This window comes from Trachurus japonicus, chromosome 9, assembly GCF_045865225.1.
Source record: "Trachurus japonicus isolate A0001 chromosome 9, Traja_1.0".
Taxonomy (NCBI): Eukaryota; Metazoa; Chordata; class Actinopteri; order Carangiformes; family Carangidae; genus Trachurus; species Trachurus japonicus.
The window spans coordinates 37,969,626-37,990,875 of NC_140915.1; the positions used below are offsets into that span (position 1 = coordinate 37,969,626).

Genomic DNA, 21,250 nt, shown 5'->3' on the forward strand with positions numbered 1-21,250 from the left:
TGTAACGTAGTTGTTCATCTTATATTTCTGCGTGACAACACATGACAGCATGATGACAATGATTTGGCCAAGCACGAGAGGCTTTGAAATGTCGAATGGCAACAAATACAGCAAAACAAAAAGAAAGAAGACATACTGTACACACAAACATGTAAATGCACATGGCAGATGGTAAAAATGTAACAAGCTTGAATAAAACGGACACGGACACAACCTTAAGATATAATAGAACATAGAAAATATAAAAACCATCTATGTATAAATAGAAACAATCACAACAAAGAAAATTAAAACTTAAATTTCTGGGGAGGGGGCAGCTGAAGTAACATTACAGTGAGTAACAGGGTTGAGAGCAGTGCATTAAAGAAAAAAATGTACAGTAAAATATTAACACATTACTTGGTTCTGTATATAGAAGGTAGAAATGAACAGCTGACCGACATTTGTTCATCAAGATACAATTTGTCTATGATGGAAATGTGTTACAGTAATCTCCTAACTAAACCTGAAACAAGATTCACAGACTGTGTGGACCAAACGCACGCCGCTCTCGTACCCAAATGAAATGGAATGACCCAAGGCTGGAGTTATTTGTGGTTTTCTTTGTTGTTTTGATTTTTTTTGATGTGTTCTCGCTCACACAAAGCACTTCGAGTCTCCCGGACCTCCAGAGCCGTGCAGGACCTGTGGGTCCCCCCCCCCACCACCACCACCAGGGCCACGCTGGTGCGGGTGGATCTAGGCGGCGGCCTCCTCCAGCGCTGGCAGCAGGCCCTTCTCCGTCAGGTGAGCCTTCAGGGAGTTGAAGATGTGGAGCTGCTGGTCGGCGCGGAGGGCCAGGAGCTGCATGATGACTTTGCTGGGATTGGGGCCCCTGGGAGGAGGCGGAGAAACACACACCCTCATTTTACTAAATCACACAGTGATTGGTCAACTATATCATAGCAACTTTGTCAACAGAGTACACAAAGCTGCAGTAAAACAAATATAAGTGTAATGAATGGATTTAATGGCATCTATCTGCTTTAAAGGGGTAGTTCAACATTTTGGAGGCTCATGGGATTTCTTGGTTTCCCTCATCAAACTCATCAAATACACAATCCAACAACTCTAGTTGTGATCTGCACATTCACCACGCTATGAAGATGACTTGTTTTCAAGGTAAATTCATGCAAAATCGCTGATGCGTGTTCCCGTCAGGGGCAGTTTTTCGGCAAGCAGTCTCTGCATTTGCCTCAAAAACAACTCCGTCTTGTAACTTTCCATCATTATCTCATAGCTTAGTGAAGTGTTGAGTGATGAGTTTGATGAGGGAAACCAAGAAATCCCATGAGCCTCTGTAGTGTAGCTCTGAGCAGCTTGCGGCTCTGCTCCGCCGTTCTAAAAATAGCTTGCACCGACAATTAAAGGTAACGAACCTACTGCTAAAACTATAAGGAAGAAAAGGTGAAATAATCAACTGTAAGCAAAGACCAAAAACAACTTATTAAATTGTCATGATTTCATACAGACGTTGTGCGTTACCTGATAAAGCTAGCAATGTAGACATTAACAAATGTGGCCATGAGGTACTGGCAGTCGAATCTGTCCATAATGCCACCGTGACCGGGGATAGTGTTGGCAAAGTCCTGGAGGGAGGAAGAAAAGTGCACATACAGAAAAGCCATTAACAGTGATGACATAGCATAGATCAATGTCCACATCATGTATGTGATCACGCATCATACACTACATACATTACATTCTGTGCATATGTGGGACTACTGGGTCTTTTTTTTGAGCAGGTCAACACCACATCTGAACAGACAGAAACTCAGACTGCAGCAGACTGAGAGTGGAGGGACTCTGCAGGTTTGCTGATTGGTGACTGAGGGTTAAGAGTCATGTTCGTCTCTACCTTGATCTTGAAGGCCCTCTTGAAGCCGCTGGCGAAGAAGCCGCCGAATGGTCCCACGATGGAGGCAAAGCTGGAAAGAGCGATGCTGTGGATCTGGAAGGGGTAGAGGCGCACGGTGGTCTGTGGAGACAACAGGGAGGGGGGTCATTAAAACAGAGCAGCTGCTGCCAACACGTCACAACCAGTGATTTAAAACAGGGCGGTCTAATGAAGCCTTCTTCTGATTTTTCTAACTTCTTTTTCATCATCTTTTCATTTCCTGACTGGAGTCATTGTATCATGGATGTGAACTGAAACTACAGATCCCAATATACAGGGTTCCTACACATTTGAAATTTCCAAATTCCATACTTTTTCCAGACCCTAATTTGTGATATTTAAGTAAATAGATGTGCATAATATTAAAAAAAAAAGCATGCAATTTATCTTGTTTTGATTATTCTGAATGTGTATGCCATTATGCAACCAAATAATTTCCAGGAGATTGTAGCTAAGCACAATAGCACATACAAAGTAGTTAACCCAAATAACTTCAGATAAGACCAAACCAAGATAAGATAAATAAAATAAAATATATTTTCATACAATAGTTTCCATTTTCCATACTTTTCCAGACCTGGAAATGTATAAAATCAAATTCAATACTTTTCCATACTTGCATAGGAACCCTGGATATAAAAAGAATGAATTCCCAACACAAATACATTATTGTGTAACAGTGGTTCCATCTTTCAATCAGTAGCACAACATAGCAGTTTCCTATTTTTCTACATGACGCCACTGATACGGAGCATCAGTCTGACAGAGGAGGAGTCTTACCCATCCAGTGAGTGACTCCAGGACGCTGGGGAGGGCGTACTCCTGCAGCTGGAAAAGGTCCGATGGCTCACAGTCCACCTGGAAACTGTTGGAGTCGTTGTTGAACTCCACCGGACACACAAAGTAGCGGTAGCCGGCCATCACGTAGGAGAGCTGGGAGGGAAGGGGAGCAGGGCTCAGTTACTCTGCATCACTTCCAGCCGCAGCACCGACCTGCTGCACGCTGAAGCCACACTATACAGGTCAACGTCAGTTTACAGGTCACGGAGAGAACTAATGAAGTGAAAACTGCTGTGTTATGTTTTATGTGGCTGTGGATTGTGGATGTGGTTACTGATGACTAGATGGTATGTCATATTATATACAATTATGTTTTCTTGTCATATGTAGAATAAACTGAAACCAGGATATAAGCTCACACTGCATTTAGTGTATATAAACATACCATTAGATGTCAGAACATGAGGCTTTGGGTTACGAAAATGTCAACACTTGTAGTCTGAGAAAGTTCCCTTTTTTGGAAACTAGTAGAAAAACTTGTGGGGAACAAACGCTGCGGTGTGAGAATGCAAAAGGTTTACTTCTCTACAAAGGAGCGTGGTAAAGTGGAAATGACATCTCACCATGATGCCAAACACAATGGTGGCGAAGAGGCCACCGATGAAGCCTTCCCATGTCTTCTTAGGCGACAGCTGCAGAGGACATGGTCCAGATGTGAACACCAGATCAATACATTACCATGTAGCAGACAACACTTTAAATGATCCATAGCCAATCAGAAGTCAGAGTTCACTCACAATATATGTGACTTTTGAGTTTTGTTTCTATGTTTCTGTGTTTGCTTGTCTGTTTACTGCTGTGGACTTTTACTTTTCTATCTGTTCTTGGTGCTTACTGAGGTGAGATTCCCTCTAGACGCCTCTCCAGGTTTTTTAAATCTCACCCCCACAATCTGCTCGCTGTATTGCAGTTATTTTGCTGGCTTGTTTATATAATTGTGCAAGTAAAATTAATCCTTAAAAAAAAAGAAGCTCCAGACACAGATTTGACACACAGCACACACTCCCTAAAACTAGACAAGAATAATCTTCAAATATTGGGCAGTAATTCACAACAAAAATGTGTTGTTGTTTTTTTGTATTTATGTTTCACAAGGATTAAAAAGACTGATGTTACAAACTGACCTTGATAAGAGGGGTGCGGCCGAAGAAGAAGCCGAACATGTAAGCCATGATGTCGTTACAGATCACACAGGAAATTGGTACAATGAACCTACACACACACACACACACAAGGACAGAGCATCAGTCACTGTTAAGACCAAACGAAACAAGAAATGTGTTCTGAGGCTGAAAGTACTGATTCAGTAGGTTCTGTCTGAACATGTTTACGCAGGAATGAACCATAATTAATTGATACAGAGCCTTGCAAAAATAGTCATACCCCTTGAACTTTTCCACATTTTGTCACATTATTACAGACCAACACAAAGTAGCACGTAATTGTGAAGTGGAAGGAAAATGATACATGATGTTTTTTTCACAAATAAAAATCTGAAAAGTGTGGCGTGCTATGTATTCAGCCCCCCTGAGTCTTTTGGGGTTTGTCTCTAGCAGCTTTGCAGATCTACAGCTGCAGTTTCTGCCCATTCTTCTTTGCAGAATAGCTCCAGTTGAGTCAGATTGGATGGAGAGAGTCTGTGAACTGCAGGTTTTAAGTCTTACCACAGGTTCTCAGTAGGATTTAGGTCTGGACTTTGACTGGGCCGTTCTAACACATGGGTATGCTGTGATGTAAACCAGTCCATTGCAGCTCTGGCTGGATGTTCAGGGTGGTTGTCCTGCTGGAAGCTGAACTTCTGTCCCAATCTCAAGTCTTTTTCTACCTCTAACAGCTTTCCCTCCAGGATTGTCCTGTATTTAGCTCCATCAACTCTGAGCAGCTTCCCTGTCCCTGCTGAAGAAAAGCCTCCACAGCCTGATGCTGCCACCACCATGTTCCACAGTGGGGATGGTGTGTTTCCATCACACAATAGCATGTAGGCCAAAAAGTTCAATTTTGATCTTTTATTTGTAAAAAATCTTGAACACCATGTAGGCTACAGTATCATTTTCCTTCCACTTCACGATTATTCGCTACTTTGTGTTGGTCGATCACATAAAATCCCAATAAAATACATTTAAGTTTGTGGTTGTAACGTGACAAAATGTGGAAAAGATCAAGCTGCATGAATACTTTTGCAAGGCACTGTAGATAGATACTGTAGATAACTTTATTTCAGACTCAGATTCATTATTAGATTTCACTTCAGGAGTAGAGAGACACAGAGATATTCACACTGATGTAGTTATAAAGGGAGATAAAGGACTGTTTACTCACCAAATCATCCCCTCAAACAGGTTGTGAATGATAAGATGAGACTGTGTCACCACAATCAGCAGAGTCACATGGGTCCAACCGAACTGTGGAGACGAGATTAACAAGTGAGTGAGTTTAAATTAGCTTTGAGCTGAAATCAGGATCATCATCATTATGTCAGAGCCTCATTTAAGTATAATTGACTGGATGGAGAGTTATAATATTTCCTGGACGTTTCTGTAGGAAAATGACTTTAAGTCGATGTGGACTGACTCCGCCTGAAGTCGACAATGAACAGTGGCTGCACAGTGAGGGGTTGTACCAGGACAAAATGTGTCCAGTTAAGTTTTATTAGTTTAGTTTTATTACAGCTCAAATGTTCATGGAAAAATGTGTTTCTGCTCCTGGACAGTAAGAAGCTGCTGTACTCAGCTGTCAGGAGGGAATCTCAGTGTTTGTGTCTGTGCTCTGTAAAAACCTGCTCTGGATGAAAACTTCAATAACCACAGATAAAAGAAGAGGCACATTCTTCTGTCCTGGGTCTCCTCCTCTGTACTGACAGATCGGCTTTTTCTCGCTCACACATTTAAAGGGATAGTTCAACATTTTAGCAAATTGGTCCATTGTCATAATCCCTATAGTCATAGCAGTAGGTCCGTTACCTTTAATTGTCGGTGCAAGCTATTTTGGAGCAGAGCCACGAGCTGCTCAGAGCTATTCTACAGAGGCTAATGGGATTTCTTGGTTTCCCTCATCAAACTCATCAAATACACAATCCAACAACTCCAAAACGCTCTGGTGGACAAGTTGTGACCTGCACATTCACCACGCTATGAGATAATAATGGAATGTTACAAGACTGAGTTGTTTTAGGGTGTTTTCACACATGTTTAGTGCGCACCAAATGTTAAAATGATACATTGTTTAATTTTTCAGTTAGTGCGGTTGCTTTCACACCTGCTTTTTGTCACTCGGGACCAAACTTGAAGAGCGTCATGTCTCCATGACTACCGGTTGAAATCTGGAAGCGCTGATTGATAAAACTTTCACGATGGAGACTCAAGTAGGGCCGGTTGTTAGTAGCTCTGGTCATTTATTTCTATATTGTTTGCATGTATAACTCTGTTTGGTACTTCCGGCTGGTTTCCGGTTGCGTTCACCCAGCTCAGTCCCGTTAGTTCCCGGTTAAACGTTAAACACGGGCGGACCTCTGCTGCTCGGTAACCACAGTAACCAGCTGCTCCGCGGACACAAGGGACGGGCCCACTGACCTGTCGGTGTCTGAGCGCCTCAGCGGGCACGCAGCGACCGGCTGCCCCGCTGCTGCTGCTGCTTCGTTTGTGGGGACAGACCTGCGTAGGACCGGAGCACCGGGCGGTCTCCCCGCTGCGTTAACCCGTTGTCAACGACTACAGGAGCCCTTTTAGCTCAAACGTGTTGAGTTCGCCTGGCAGTTGGCTTGCACCAGAGTGCGGTTGCTTTCACACATCAACTAGTGCACCAGAGTTCAGCTGGAGCCGAACCGAGACGAGACGAGGCCACCTCCTCAGGCCGCACTAGTTTTGGTGCATTAGAGTGCGATGTGCTTTCACACTGACCCAAACGGGACCAAATTTAGTGCGATCTAAATTTAGTGCGCACTAACACTGCAGGTGTGAAAACACCCTTAGAGGTAAATTCATGCAAAACCGCAGATGAACTCTGTCTGGTAACGTCTCAGTATCAATGTGCAGGTCACAACTTGTCCAACAAAGCATTTTGGAGTTGTTGGATTGTGTATTTGATGAGTTTGATGAGGGAAACCAAGAAATCCCATTAGCCTCTGTAGCGTAGCTCTGAGCAGCTCGCGGCTCTGCTCCACCGTTCTAAAAATATCTTGCACCGACAATTAAAGGTAACGAACCTACTGCTATGACTATAGGGATTATGGCAATGGGCCAGTTTGACAAAATGTTGAACTATCCCTTTAACTGAACACACTCGGTATTAACCACGTGCCAGACATTGGAGCGATCTCCGGCCCTTTCTCCACCGACTCGAGGGCCTGTAGTTTGTGCTAGCCTCATCAATAACCCAGCAGACTGGATGCCGGGGGCCGGGGAGGAGCGGGCTGCGGGGGAACTTACCATGTAGAACTGAAGGCGGTAGTGTTTCTTCACCAAGCTCAGCACGAACATGCAGAAACCTGCAACACAAGGTCAGACAATGTGTGAGAACTAATGGACACGGACAAATTCGGAGCTGTGGAGCCGGTGAGAAGGAGATTAATTAATTGAGAATCCAGGTCATCTTTGGTCAAACGCTGACTAAATTTAGCTCGACCTATTTCAGACAGAGCCCGGTGTTAATGTGCAAAGAGGAGCTCGGGGTGACTGCAGGCTTTTCTTTCATACTGTATATAAGACAAAGGTGAGGACAGGATGTAGCAGGGCGAGGTGTATCTGAGACAAAGAGCATTTCTACGGGGAGAAAAGAAGTCAAACCGAACACACTAAAGAGCTCGGGAAGCTTCTCTTTGTTATGTTAAAAATAGCTCCTGCAGATTTTGAACACATTCGACCACTTTGGAGAATGATGACGTTATCTTCTTAAGGAGACGTGAGGAAGCCGGGCCATTCAGTTTTATACTGAGAGTAGCTGGCAGGAGGTTACGAGTCACTGCGCTTCCTTCCTCCCCACATCCTGTTTGCCATCAGTTAGCAGCTGTAGTAGCGCCGAGGACCCAACAGACAACCTGCAGCACAGGAAGCACGGCCTCTTGGGTTACCATGGCGTCTCTGAGACAACCGCGTACGATCAGCTCATCTAATATGTGATGTGCTAACACCAAAGACCACAGGCGTATCAAACCTGGTGTCTCCTTTCCTGAACAGACCTATTTGTGACTGAACATTTATTTATATTTACTTCCTGGAGAGGCTGAATTAATCCAACACTGAGAGCCTGAAGCTCCTGGTGACTAACACCAAAACCATTAGATTAAATATCTGACCTCTGAACACCAGTTTAATGTAATCAAAATGAAAACATATTAATTTTATTTGGTCCTGAGGACATTTACTAACTACTGGGTCACCCTCTGACACCTCAGGTGCTGGTACCTCATGTGGTTTCTCCTCTTGGCCCATAAAACTGCCTGTGTAGTAAAATGTACTGTGCTAGTACAAATGTGGAGCGTGACATAATCTTTAATCTGGCTAACACCACGGTAGGACACATTTACAAAACTAGAGGGCAACTGTGATCTCAGTATTAAAGGGATAGTTCAAAATTTTGGCAAATTGGCCCATTGCCATAATCTCTATAGTCATAGCAGTAGGTTACCTTTAATTGTCGGTGCAAGCTATTCTTCAATCGGCGGGGCAGAGATACAAGCTGCTCAGCTAACGCTACGGAGGCATGGTGGAGGTTTCCTCCATCAATCTCATCAAATAGTTGGTGGATTGTGTATTTGAGTAGTACCATATGCCTCCATAGCGTTAGCTGAGCAGCTTGTATCTCTGCCCCACTGATCGAAAAACAGCTGGCACCGAACCGTTAACAAACCTACTGCTATGACTATAGCGATTATGGCCATGGGCGAATTTGCAAAACTGTTGAAATATTCCTTAAACAGCTGGCTGCTCCATTAACACCTTTTATTTCCTCACACTCATGAGACAAGTGTTTCTTTTCCCCCTCCGGGGTTTGTACCTGTGAGGTAGAGGGCGAAGGAGATGAAGCGGTGGTATTTGCTGAGGATACGAAGCGGCTCCTCCCTCTGCACCAGTGTGAAGAAGTAATCCGTTACTGTCTCACCGTAGAAGAAGTAGTTGACGCACAGCAGGAAATACCTGTGAGGGAAAGAAAGATTGTAGCACATGTACACATCTAATCCCACTCTGAATTCACTCTGCCTGAAGAAAAACCACTGATATGCTGCAAAGACATGTCATGTTTTCTACAGGGACTGGTGTGACATGAATCCACCATGTGAGTAAACTGAAGTCACAATATTTCTCCACTCCTAAGCACAAAGTGCACATGATGCTTTGACTCTACATCGGGTTTATCAGGCACAGTGAATGTCAGGACTCTGCTACCTGTCTATACCAGAGGTCTTCAAACTGTGAAGCTGTGCCTCCCCCTGGGTGGCGCTGAGGGCGAGAGTGTTTAAACACAAGGAAGTTACTGCTGAACAGCTGCAATCTGAGTCATTACACAGACACAGGAGATACAGGTTTTGATTTTCTGGGACTTTATATTCTATGGGGGGGTGGGAGCACAGTGTCAGACTGAAAACCTCTGCTCTACACCGTACATCACTACTGCTAAAATCAAACAGCACCCATGATTCACTGTCTTTCAGCTGATTGGCTTATTTATCCTCAGTCTACTCAAGATTTAAGACAGGAAACAAACCTCAGGAAGTCTGCAACAAAATAAAACACGAGACAAAGTAATAAGAAAGAAGTAAAACAAGAAATTTGCTGCGTTCACAACACGTTTGGAAAATGTGACTGTGCATCTGTATGTATGTCTGTGTGTGTGTGTGTGTGCGTGTGTGTGTCCTCTCACCAGCTCAACGTCCTGAACCAGGGCAGGTCGTAGGAGTGGTAGACGCTGTAGCCGATGGTGATGATTTCTTGGAAGCACTTGATCTGAACACAGAGGACCTGCACAGAGAAACTGTGTCACCACATGCAAAGCTAATGAAGCACCAGAGCTCTGTGTAAATGTGTGTGAGTGTGTGTGAGTGTGTGTGTTGTGTGGCCTGCTGTCCTAGTGACACAAAATGGTTGGCAGGTCCATTTCTAGGGAATTCCCCTATGGCAGGAGCTGCAGTCCTGCATGTTATTAGCGAGCCAGGATCTCATTAATCCATGAGATTACATCTTTCATTAGTGTGTTAAAGCTTATCTTCATCTTTAAACCATGAATCCAGTTGGTGTTTCACTCTAGTAAAGTTATATCATATTTTCAGGACTATATGTCGCACCGGAGTATTAGTCGCATCTGTCAAAAAATATGTTGCACAGAGGAAAAAAAACATGTCACAACAACAAGTCACGTCGGTCTATAAGTCACATTAATTTTTGAAACATTTATTTCATAAGAATCTGAAAACAAACATTTAATCTGGAAAATTCAGTTAGTCTACACAATAGCCTGAAACAAATTCATAGAGGGACCTAACGGTGTATCATCTTGAAATTTCCAACCAAGTCACAGACTTTACTTTCACTTTTGTCAACTTACCAAATGTATCTTTGAATTCTGCAGTATAGCTTTTTCTTAATTGGTGGCATTTTATCTGTGTTCTCTCTGTCTTTATGGTTTAGTTGTGTAATTTTTTGGTGGTGCAGTAGCAGCGTTTCATTGTCATGATTGGCATATATCTTTCTTCAAAATGCGATGCCATGACCAGGCAAACTACTAAAAAAAGCGCAACTTATAGTCAGGAAAATACGGTATATATACTGTACAAAATGAAACAAACTCCAGAGCAGTCCAGGCTTCATCAATGCTTTTGTTACTCACAATCATCATAAGCACCATGGGGCCCAGGTAGATGATGAAGAAGAAGAAGGAGATCATGGCGAGGGTGAGGATGCCTCGTACCCACCAGTTCTTCCATCTGAGGGAAGCACACACACACACACACATTTGTTCAACGTCAGCTTCAAGACAACAAAACACAGGAGACTAGAGTGGAGCACATTCCTCCACCAAGACCAAACACTCCTACACGTGTGTGAAAAAAAAATATATATATATAAGGAGAAACAAGTCTGAGATGTTAGAACACAACTGTTATTGTTTTATTTCTTGCATGTTGAATGATTGCTTGCGTGTGAAGCAGCTAAATGATGCAGGTGTCATGTGATGTCCTGTTACTCACTACTAATAAGTACAAGTCTGTATGTGTGATCCAGATTCAGCAGGTTTTCTTCCTCCCACTTTGATCTGCACCAAGTACAAACTCATGGATCTCCACAACATAAATATGCCTGACTGACTATTTATATCTAGACCCAAACACTGTTTCCTGAGAGACAGAAGAAAATCTTCTCTCTCAAAGTGAAGTGATGATAACAATCCCTGGACTGGACCCCTGTAACCACAGCAACACCAGATTTAAAGGTCCCATCCCTACACCAGACTTGGTGCATGTTAGTTCAAAACTTTGGTAACACTTTATTTGACGCCTATCTCTATTTAAGCAATATCACACGAGAGGGAGTGCTGTTGTACTGTATATCAGCACGGGTGTGATTCGGTCGTAGGCAAGAGGCCGCATCTATTGCATGTCTGTCCGTCCTGGGTGAGGGATCCCTCCTCTGTTGCTCACCCTGAGGTTTCTCCGATTTTTCCCTGTTAAAAAGGTTTTCCATGGAGTTTTTCCTCAGTCGATGTGAGGGTCTAAGGGTAGAGGATGTTGTTATGATGCCATGTGAAGCCCTTTGAGACAAACTGTTTGTATACAAATAAAATTGCCTTGCCTTGCCTAATCCTAACCTAACCCCAACCCTATACTGTTGTATAATTGTTAGTAACTCGCTGACAATGCCCACATCAATAATGCATTATAAATATAGTTATAATGTGTTATAATTGTCTTATAAACGTGTATAACTATCATTATAAACACTCATAAATGATCATAAGGCTTTATTACAATAAGCATAACACATCATAGAGCATTTTATGCGCACTCACAACCCAAAAACGATGCGGTAGCGGCGCGTGTTTGATGCCACTCGGTTGTTTTTTTTGTGCACGTCCATGGCGCATAGCTGTACGGACCTGCTTCTCCCTCCGGTATTCAATTCAAAAAACTTTATTTATCCCCGAGGGGCAATTGTCCCGGTTCCCCCTCGGCCTGTGTCTCTCCTACTGTTTCCCACTGAGCTCTGTCCATGTGTGGAAAAACGTCGCCTCCGAGATGTAGAATGTGTATTAGAGAAACACTACTGACTACTTGGGACTACTGACTTGTATCATCAGAACCAATTGTCAGCCTCCTTTCATATTTAGGCTGAAAATCACAGGGCAAGTCAGCAGTGCAAAGCTCCAGCCTTTGGGAGTATCTGAAAGTCCAGCTGTCAAGATTTTTCATTTTATATCATACCAAACACCAAAGATATGTATAAATGAAAATTATGAGCTTACAGGTAATATAGAAATAAATGATTAGGCAAAAAGGTGAATTTAATTTCATCTCGGCCTATTTGAATGTCCGGCCCCCGAGGTGTCTGTTGAGAAAGATTCTGGCCCTTCAACAAATATAGTTGATGACCCCTGCTTTATATCTACAGCATAAAAACAACAGTGTAATTGCTCTCATACACACATAAGACAGGTTTGTTATTATTGTTGTTTCACAGCTCAGTGACTCATCTGCTGTTCATAGTGAGGAGATTCTGTGTGAATCGTAACACCTCCACATGTGTCGTCATGGAGAAACACAAATCTCTGGTTTAGCTCGGTGCCTCTATACACACACATATCAAGTATCAACAAATACATTCGATTTTTCTCTTGAGGCCAAGTTTACTTTAACTTCTGCTACAGAGACACTTTGTTAAACACACAGCTGTCATCATTAACAGTGATGGTACCTTGAGGAGAGTCCGGACAGAGCCTTATTAAGAACCTCAGGCGTGTCATCAGGAGGGACCGGCACCTCCGGGACGCCAGAGTCCACCTTGGCCTCGGTGTCTGAAACCCCGTCTTTTTCCACCTTCTGCTCCGTGTCTGAACCCTGACACACAGACACAGGAGAAACAAGACACACAGAGGATGTATTTAGTAAAGATTAAGATTAAATTAAGACACTGTGAAGAGCAGCTCACCCGTGTTTATCAGTACGACATTTCATTCACATGTGTGTTTGTCCAGCAGCACGAAGCTGAAGGAAATTGAGTAAAGCTCTTCATTTCACCATGTACACAGTCAAAGTGCTTTTCAAAATCAAATATCCTGCCAATCTCACTTAAGCACACAAATACAGTCTCAGCTAAATGCAAATGCAAAAAATTTAAACAGCTTTTATTGACAAATCTCTCTTGTCAATAATAATCAATAATGGTTCATTATTATTACTCAATAATGATGAAATAAGGTCACAACATGTCTCTCCTTCCTGTTACACACTCAGCGGCTGATCGACCTCAGGCTTAGATGAAACATGTTGCCATAGCAACTGACTCAGGATTATTATTTATAATACGATAATTCACAGTACAAAAACACACAATGCATCCTTCACCTTGTTTCCCTTAGAGAGAACCATCTTCAAATTAAACTAAAATTTAAAAAAAAAAGATAAGTAAACTAATAACTATTTGACGTGAAAAACTGTGTAACAACAAAACCAAAAACTTCAAGTGGAAACAGATGCTACTCAAATCAAATATCCTGCCAGGCTCACTAAAGCACACAAATACAATGAAATGAAAGATTCATTTAGCTGCTTTTTACTGACAACAAGAAGTTCACAGGTGTTTTCACTTGTGTCTGATTAAACTCCTCTGCTAAGGCTGAGCTTTGTTTTTAGGTCATCAAACTTGTTTATTTCAAAGAGCAATAAAGTTTTAGGTTACCAAACAGGTGCTGCAAAACAGTAAATAATGACATCACATATCAACTGGTAGCTAAGCCCTGCCTCGACATGCTACTGCTCCAGATTTCAGTGAGAATTTGCATGACGGGTACATCATGCAAGGTGTAGGCTAATATTGACAGACTGAGGCTACAGGTACTGTAAAAATGTAATAAAAATGCCATTATGTCCCAACAGTAACATGTTTGAATGGTTACTCACCTCCATAGTATATTTCACTTCATGAGAACCGAGTTAGTGAAACGTCAGGTAACAAGTTTAGTTGTAGGTAAAGGACATGATGAGCTAGTAATACTATGTCACTGCAGTAAGAAGGGAGCTAGTCAGGAATCAATGCTAAAACCTGTAGCTTGTGTTATAGCAGACAAACGAATAGACTTTTTTTATGTTATAATTAAGTATTGATCATTCTGTGGCCGCAGGCGATCAGTTTGCTAAGATATGATTGGACAGGAGGGGCTTAAGGTAAACTACCCTGTGGTTCAGAAGTGTGTCCAGTCCTTTCATATCCACAGTGTGTGTTATGTGTGTGTGTAGTCCATGCGCTGTCATTTGATATGTACTAAACAAATGTTGATATGTCACTGAACAAATGGCCTGAGGCTGCTGTACCAGACGTGGACATACTGTATTCAGCAAACAGCAGCAGGGCTGTCAGTGCAGGGTTGTGTGTGGGAGGTGAAACGCTGCACCGGATCATCTCCATCCATATTGTTGATTTCTCAGAACCATCTGTCCACTTGAAGGAGACCCGGTTAAAAACACACTGCTCTCTACTTCTCCATAGTAACAGGCATCAAAAGGATGGCGACATCAGATGATGGCAGTTTCAGACAGGCAGTTACAGCTCCTCTGGTGAAAACAGAGAGGTTTTCTCAGGCCGCTCTGTCCTTTCACTTCTCTCACTCTCTCCCCCCTACTGACCTCTCCGCTGCCGGTGACCAAATTAGGCTCAGAGAGCTCTCACCCGGCAGATGGCCGACTCGCTGCGCCGCCCACTCAGTCTCACACATTCGTCCTTACACAGTCAGACACCGCTGCAGTTCTGCATCTGGAAACTTTCTATTTCAAAAATACACCACAATACTTCTCTATTGACAGCTGCTCAGTTATTTTGTTTTGTCTTGCTGTGCAAAGCTGTTATGTGTTTTTCTGCCCCTTTCCACACCGCTACTCTTCCAGTCAAACATACTGTGAAGACAGAACCAGGAGCATTTCTCTTATTCTAAGCTTATTTTGAACTTTACTGCCTCTCTGAAGCAGGTTAAAGATGCATTACAAAGACTATCATAGTGTAACCACCCCATAATTATATTTCAATGAGAGTGATTTTATGTTATGAGGAACAAAATAACCACAACGCCACATTACATCAGAAGTCAGTGTCATGGTGCATTCAAGCCCACCATATAAACATATACATATAAACACAGTCTTAATGTGATGATATGGTACTTTAACCATTTATATTAAAAAAGACCAATACATTATGTTCATGAACAGAAAAACTAGTCAAATTGATAATAAAAAAATGATCTGCACCTATAGATCCTGGCAGACTTATTTCTTCTTACATTATAAACTAACTCCACCACAGTGTATTGCTGCCACTAAAAAACTATTTGCTCAGTTCCTTGTTGCAATAACAAATCTTCTTCTGACAAGATCTTTTTCACATTATAACAATTTGACATTTCTTGTTCTTTTTAAATAACTGCTTTATCTGATTTCATCATGAAATACGTATTATATACTTCTACTCTTATTATAATAAACTGACCAATAGTCAGAATAGAAATACAGATACAACAGTGACGTTGGAGAGCACTTTATTGCCATTTGCAACAGTGATTCCCTCGCTCACCACCACATCTCTCTCTGTATCAAATCAGCTTAATGGGAAAAAAAACAAACATTTTCCAACATTTAAAAATATAACTAACCTTTCTCTGAATTATACAATAAAATATTATTATAAACAACTAACAAAATAGAATAAAATGTAAGTAACTGTCAAAACCTACATAGAGAAGCATGCATTGCACACAGATACTGTAAACACAAGCATGCAAGGAACACACATACTCCCTCACTCTCTCTGTCTCTCAGCCTGCTGGTTTCTATGGAGACAATATCCTTCATTCAGGATGCTTGAGTTAAAAATAGGAGCTCGTTTCACATAAACACTCCTCCCCTTTCATGCTTTCTGAGAGACAAGCGGCAACCCTGAGTGTCTTTGTTTTGTTTATCTCCGATTCGGTGGAAAAAGATAGTCGTGCAACCTGTGAAAGGATGAACACAATTATGACCTAATGCCCATCTTCTGTGGGATTTTAGCGCTTTTATAACCAGAGGAGAGTGGGTCCTTCAACCAGAGGGAAAGATGAGGTTTGTCATGCTCAGTTCATCAGACGCAAATATCTTCCAGCAGCAACTGTTCTGAAATGTTTTGAATAGTTTAAAAGACCACGGTGGTCATTTACTGACAGAAACAACACAGCCAGATGATCCACTATGGTGTCACGTCGTTTAATCAAAGTGTGAATTAATTAATCATGTGTGAATGCAATTTTGCAGTAATTCTATGCATGTAAACTGCCATTAAAAAAACAACATCATGTGAATCACAATGTCATTTTATAAACCCGCTGCCTTCGAACGGCCATCCGGATATAAATGTCACAGCAGGGTCAGAGCAGATTTAATAATCACCTCTTTTTCTTTTTTATGATCACCACGTCACTGACGGGGGATATCTAATTTACTTTCCCTCCTGACATCCACATCACCTCATGGGACACGTGCTAAAACTTGCATCGCCTCAGATCTCATTACATGATTTGCATATCCACATTAGAACCACAAAAGCAAAGCGACTTCGGTAAGTACTCGCTCCAGTGTTGTGCAACACGATGCAACCAAGAGAAATGGAATTAAAAAGCAGCACATTGAGAGAAAGCACTAAGTGAGCCTCACTGGTAAATCAGCCATTCCCCTGTGAGGGTTGTCGTGGGGATGCAGCTAATGCTTCAACTCATCTCCCATCTGCTTTAAGCTGTTCTCCAATTTTGCGTAATCACGTCCTTGTCTCGTCCCAGACAGAGCCCCCTGCATCCATCACTCCATCACCACCACACACCTTTCCCGGATGTGACTATTCACTGGGAAACAACTGTTAAATCCACATAAACAGCACAGATGATGCATTTCAGATTTAAGTCCATTACAGCATCCTGTCGACAGCTGATTGACTGCTGTTGTTACTGTAGCAGCAGCAGTCTGGTTGATAGCAGCCCTGCAGAAGACAAGCTGAGACAGTGCTGTCTTTAGCTAACACCGATGGAAAACAAACAGTTTCACCACAGACTACAGGTATCACATACTGCATGAGTGATTAGCTTCCTTCCAAATTGCATTGGGAGGAGGGGGGCAATAACTGGTCATAACTGGTCAAGCCCATATTCTGCACAAACATAATGAAAAGAGCCACAAGGTCAACAAACTATTTTAAATAGTTGGTTAAAGCTGTAGGAGGACGCCACAGAAACGTGCTGGTGGGATTTAGCTGATCTAAGAACTGATCAGCGTTTCTCTCTGGAACAAATGTGGTCTTTACACTGTGGTGTGGTGTGCTATGTTCATAGCTGCCTAAACCTGAAACTGTCATTAGTTCATCTGCCTGGTAAGAAATAGCTACAATGTGGCAAGTTGTGTCATCATGATAAATTAATAATAAGCATGAGCCCTGCCAGAATAAACGTGCTGATCACCACAACTGATTAACAACTAAATAAAATGCATTAAAAAATAATGGTGATAAATGACTGAAATAGCTTGTAGGTAGGCCTACTGCTGTAACGAATATGGAAATGCCAAAAATAAAGAGGTAAATGAGCACACATATACACTGAGTTATTTTTGGTTTGACAAAAAAAAATCTTATGAAATCTTAAACCCTCCCCCCAGTGTTTAACCTAAAGTTACGCCCTTGCCTGTGTGTGTCTGTGCGTAGACCTGCCAATCATCAGTCAAATACTCCACAGTTTACTGTTGTTTTACGTAAAGCACGTAAAGGAGACGACACAAACTTGGCCTGAGTTGTTACAGTATAAAAGTGCAGCGACTGTAAACATCGGCCTGCACCTGGCACGTAACAGTGCAGCTAAATGCAATGCAACTTCTACTTCTGTGTGCGGTTTGTTTGGTGTTTTCGCGACGAAAACACACCCAGGAAGACGGCGACTGACTAGCATCAGCCAATCAAGTCTAAAATGTCAGTGAATTGGCGGATGATTTGTAACGTTACAGAGCGTGACAACAGCGGTTTGTAACGGCGCTGAAACGTTACGGCTAACTGTCCGGGGAAAGCCCGTTAACCCCCCGTGTTGTTTTAATGAACACCGACATCACCTCTCCTCTAGCTAACGTTACCCGACACACTGACACCAGTACGTCCAGAGAGCTGGCAGGCTAGCTAGCGTTAGCATCACGTCCAAATGGCAGCAGGCAGCGGGCAGCGGGCGGGCAGGGCTGAGCAGGCTGAGCTACCTTGTCCTCGGACGGCTGCTGCTGTAGCGCCGCCTCGGTGTCTTTGGCTCCGCGGTGCCGCAGCTCCGTCATCTCGGCGGCTCGCAGCTCAACGACGACAGCGACGGTCCTGTGGCTCCCTCCGACACACAGTCACACACACTTGTTCTACTGGCTGACAGGTCTTCTGCTACGGTTCAGTCAGGGGTTTTTTCACAGCAGCAGCAACACTGTTCGCTCGAGGAACCCAATCAATGTCACTCAACCAGGAACACACGGAAAAGTAAACTTCCGGTTTTCAAAATAAAGTCCGTAGGCTACACGACAGACGGTTCTCTGGTGCACTTTGCGTCCCTCAACTTTACATCAATCAAATAAAGTAACACAATTTTTGCATTTTATACCCATCAATTGATAGATCCACGTGTCTTTGGATTATAGAAAGACAAAAAACAACAGAAATCTTTTTTTTCTTTTATTTTTATTTTATTTTATTTCAGTATTTTCAGTAGATGACAGCCAAATACAGTATCCCTGACCAGAATCACCTTTTCATTGTATTTCAAACAAAGATTGCAATAAACTTACTTTTTTTTTAATTGATAGTATTCCTGATTACTTCAACCAAAGTAATATAAACATCTGAAAAAATATCAGTTATGATCTCACAACATCTCACTTCTTTACTTCATATTTAATTTACACATTTGCTTCCAAATTCCAGATTCAATTTATACAAGAAAACTAAGCTTTCATTTAACAAGAGACACTTGGAAGTGTGTTGTTTCTATGCCTGTTCCTGAATTAGCATGGTTTTTCCCTCTCACTCAGCCAAGTCATGAATCAGCAGAGATGTTTCATTAAACCAGCATGTTTGTAATAGCATGTCACATATGTCTTATCACTTTGCACTTCCGAGATTTGAGGAGATTAGAGTGGAGGAGTTGGTATGAAAAATATTATAATATTTCTGATTAGTGAGTTGTAAAGCAGCTGAGAGAAACTCGACTAGATGCTGGTGTCACCTTCAGAACTGTGGATCATGACATCCTTTTAACATATATCTGTCATCTCTGATGGACAATGAATCCTCCCATGGGGACATCCTGACAGGACCAGAGAGCTCCATCAGTGACCGGCCAGTTATTGCAGGTCCTTCCTCCCTGCAGCTGTCAAACTCCACAACAAGAGCTGTTTTCAGCACGAAACATGATTGGATTGGAATGTGTATTACTCTTTTTATTCTTATTGATTACAAATACTGCTTTCTTTGTACTGCTATTGCTATTTAATATTTATTATCTGTGTTAGCCTACATACTTTGTTGTTGTCTGCTGCTGCAACCTTGTTAATTTCCCCACTGTGGGAGCAATAAAGGATTATTTTAACTTATATAGGGTACAACACTAAACTGGGTGAAATCATATATGAAGCATATTTCCAGTTGTTCCAGGTCAGTTTTCTTCACAGGGTCATCTGGAGGACACCTCTGTTCTCATGCTCATTCTTAAAAACCTCATTTCCATCTCTACCTCCAGGGGTTAAAAGACATTTATATATAAAACATTTTTAAAAAATGGTTGACTGAAAAGAGGAAGCTCACACACTGATAAATTCTCCCATTTTTTATTCTCTTAATACACAAGAGAGTGAAACACTGTGTCCCCTGGGAGTGAGGTGGACTGCTGTCCTCTGTAGTGGATCTTTCATCCACACTTTACAGCAGCAGCTCGGCTGGTTCAAGGGATGAACAACAGATAATTGTTAGTCACACAGGCAAATATATAGATAAAGAGGTATGTCACCAGTCTGACTCATACTCATCTTTATCCTCCATAGTTTACAGCAGCAGCTCAAGTGGGAAAAAGGAAATACAGTAAATAATGATTAGTGAGACAGACAAAGAAATACTCAAGTTACTAAACATGTTCACACAACAACACAAGTGTCTGTCACAAGTCAGAGGCCGACACTCACCTGTACTGTCCATGGTGAACAGCAGCAGCTCAGGAGGCAGAGTGGGAGGAAAATACACAGTGGTTAGTGATGTTTGACATACTACATTGAACATACATGAATAAAGTGTACACATTAGTTTAGACTACTGTCATTACTGTATATGGTGTTTTATAATGATGCTGATCATACTCACTTTCTCTGTCCATGGTTCTCTGTCCATCAGCAGCTCAGGAGGCAGAGTGGGGGGAAAAGACATAATGGTTAGTGAGGCAGACTAGTGATGTTTATTGAATATGCATGAATAAAGGCATGTAGGCCAGTGTACACATTAGTTTACACTACTGTCTTTATATTGCATTATATAATGTTGCTGATCATACTCACTTTCTCTGTCCATGGTTCTCCGTCCATCAGCAGCTCAGGAGGCAGAGGAAGAAGAAGGAAAAAAAGAAAGGTCAGTGAGACTAATTATCTTAATAATAACAATTAATTATAACAATAAACATACAGAATACCAGAGTAAACAGGTTCTCACAATAACACAACTTGCTGCCTAACTACACTATAGGTGATTTGTTTTCCGTGTCAGAGGCTCATACTCACCTTCTCCGTCCTCATAAGACAGCAGCTCTAAGAGACAAGTTCAGCTCAGGAGGCAGAGGGAAGTCATGGTTAGTGAGATGAACAAGAACTAAACATGGAGGTAAACAGCATCAACGTAGAGAAGCTCACACTCACCTTTTTCGTCCTCGTCAGCTGGGATCTCCAGAGTTGATCCCAGCTGACTCTGGGCGAGGGGAAGGGGAAGGGGGAGGGGGAGGGATGTAGCTAAGAGGGGGGTTGGGGGTTCGATGTAAGAGGGAGAATTATGATGCTCGACCAACAAAATTGACTGAACCCCGCCAGACGCAAAGGCCAGTCCCAAGAAAGAAAGAGCGCTGGTCGAGCCACTGAACCTAAATGTGCAGAACTACAGAAAAACCAAGTGCAGTAAAGTGTTTGGTGAATAATATGATGCTCAACCAACCAAACTGACCGAACCCCGCCAGATGCAAAGGCCAGTCCCAAGAAAAATGGTTGATCGA

At 42.3% G+C, this 21,250-nt stretch overlaps 1 protein-coding gene across 1 annotated transcript; it reads right to left on the reverse strand.

Annotated features, from left to right (window-relative positions):
* Positions 1-2: 2 nt before the first annotated feature.
* cds2 (CDP-diacylglycerol synthase (phosphatidate cytidylyltransferase) 2) lies at positions 3-18,483 on the reverse strand. Its single transcript, XM_085787757.1, has 13 exons — positions 18,228-18,483; positions 12,676-12,818; positions 10,595-10,691; positions 9,632-9,729; positions 8,768-8,907; positions 7,201-7,259; positions 5,096-5,178; positions 3,901-3,988; positions 3,340-3,408; positions 2,717-2,869; positions 1,898-2,017; positions 1,525-1,628; positions 3-874 (listed from the first exon to the last, which is right to left on the reverse strand). The coding sequence occupies exons 1-13, from the start codon at positions 18,297-18,299 to the stop codon at positions 739-741; spliced, it is 1,362 nt and encodes a 453-aa protein (XP_085643883.1). The 5' UTR covers positions 18,300-18,483; the 3' UTR covers positions 3-738.
* Positions 18,484-21,250: the final 2,767 nt, after the last annotated feature.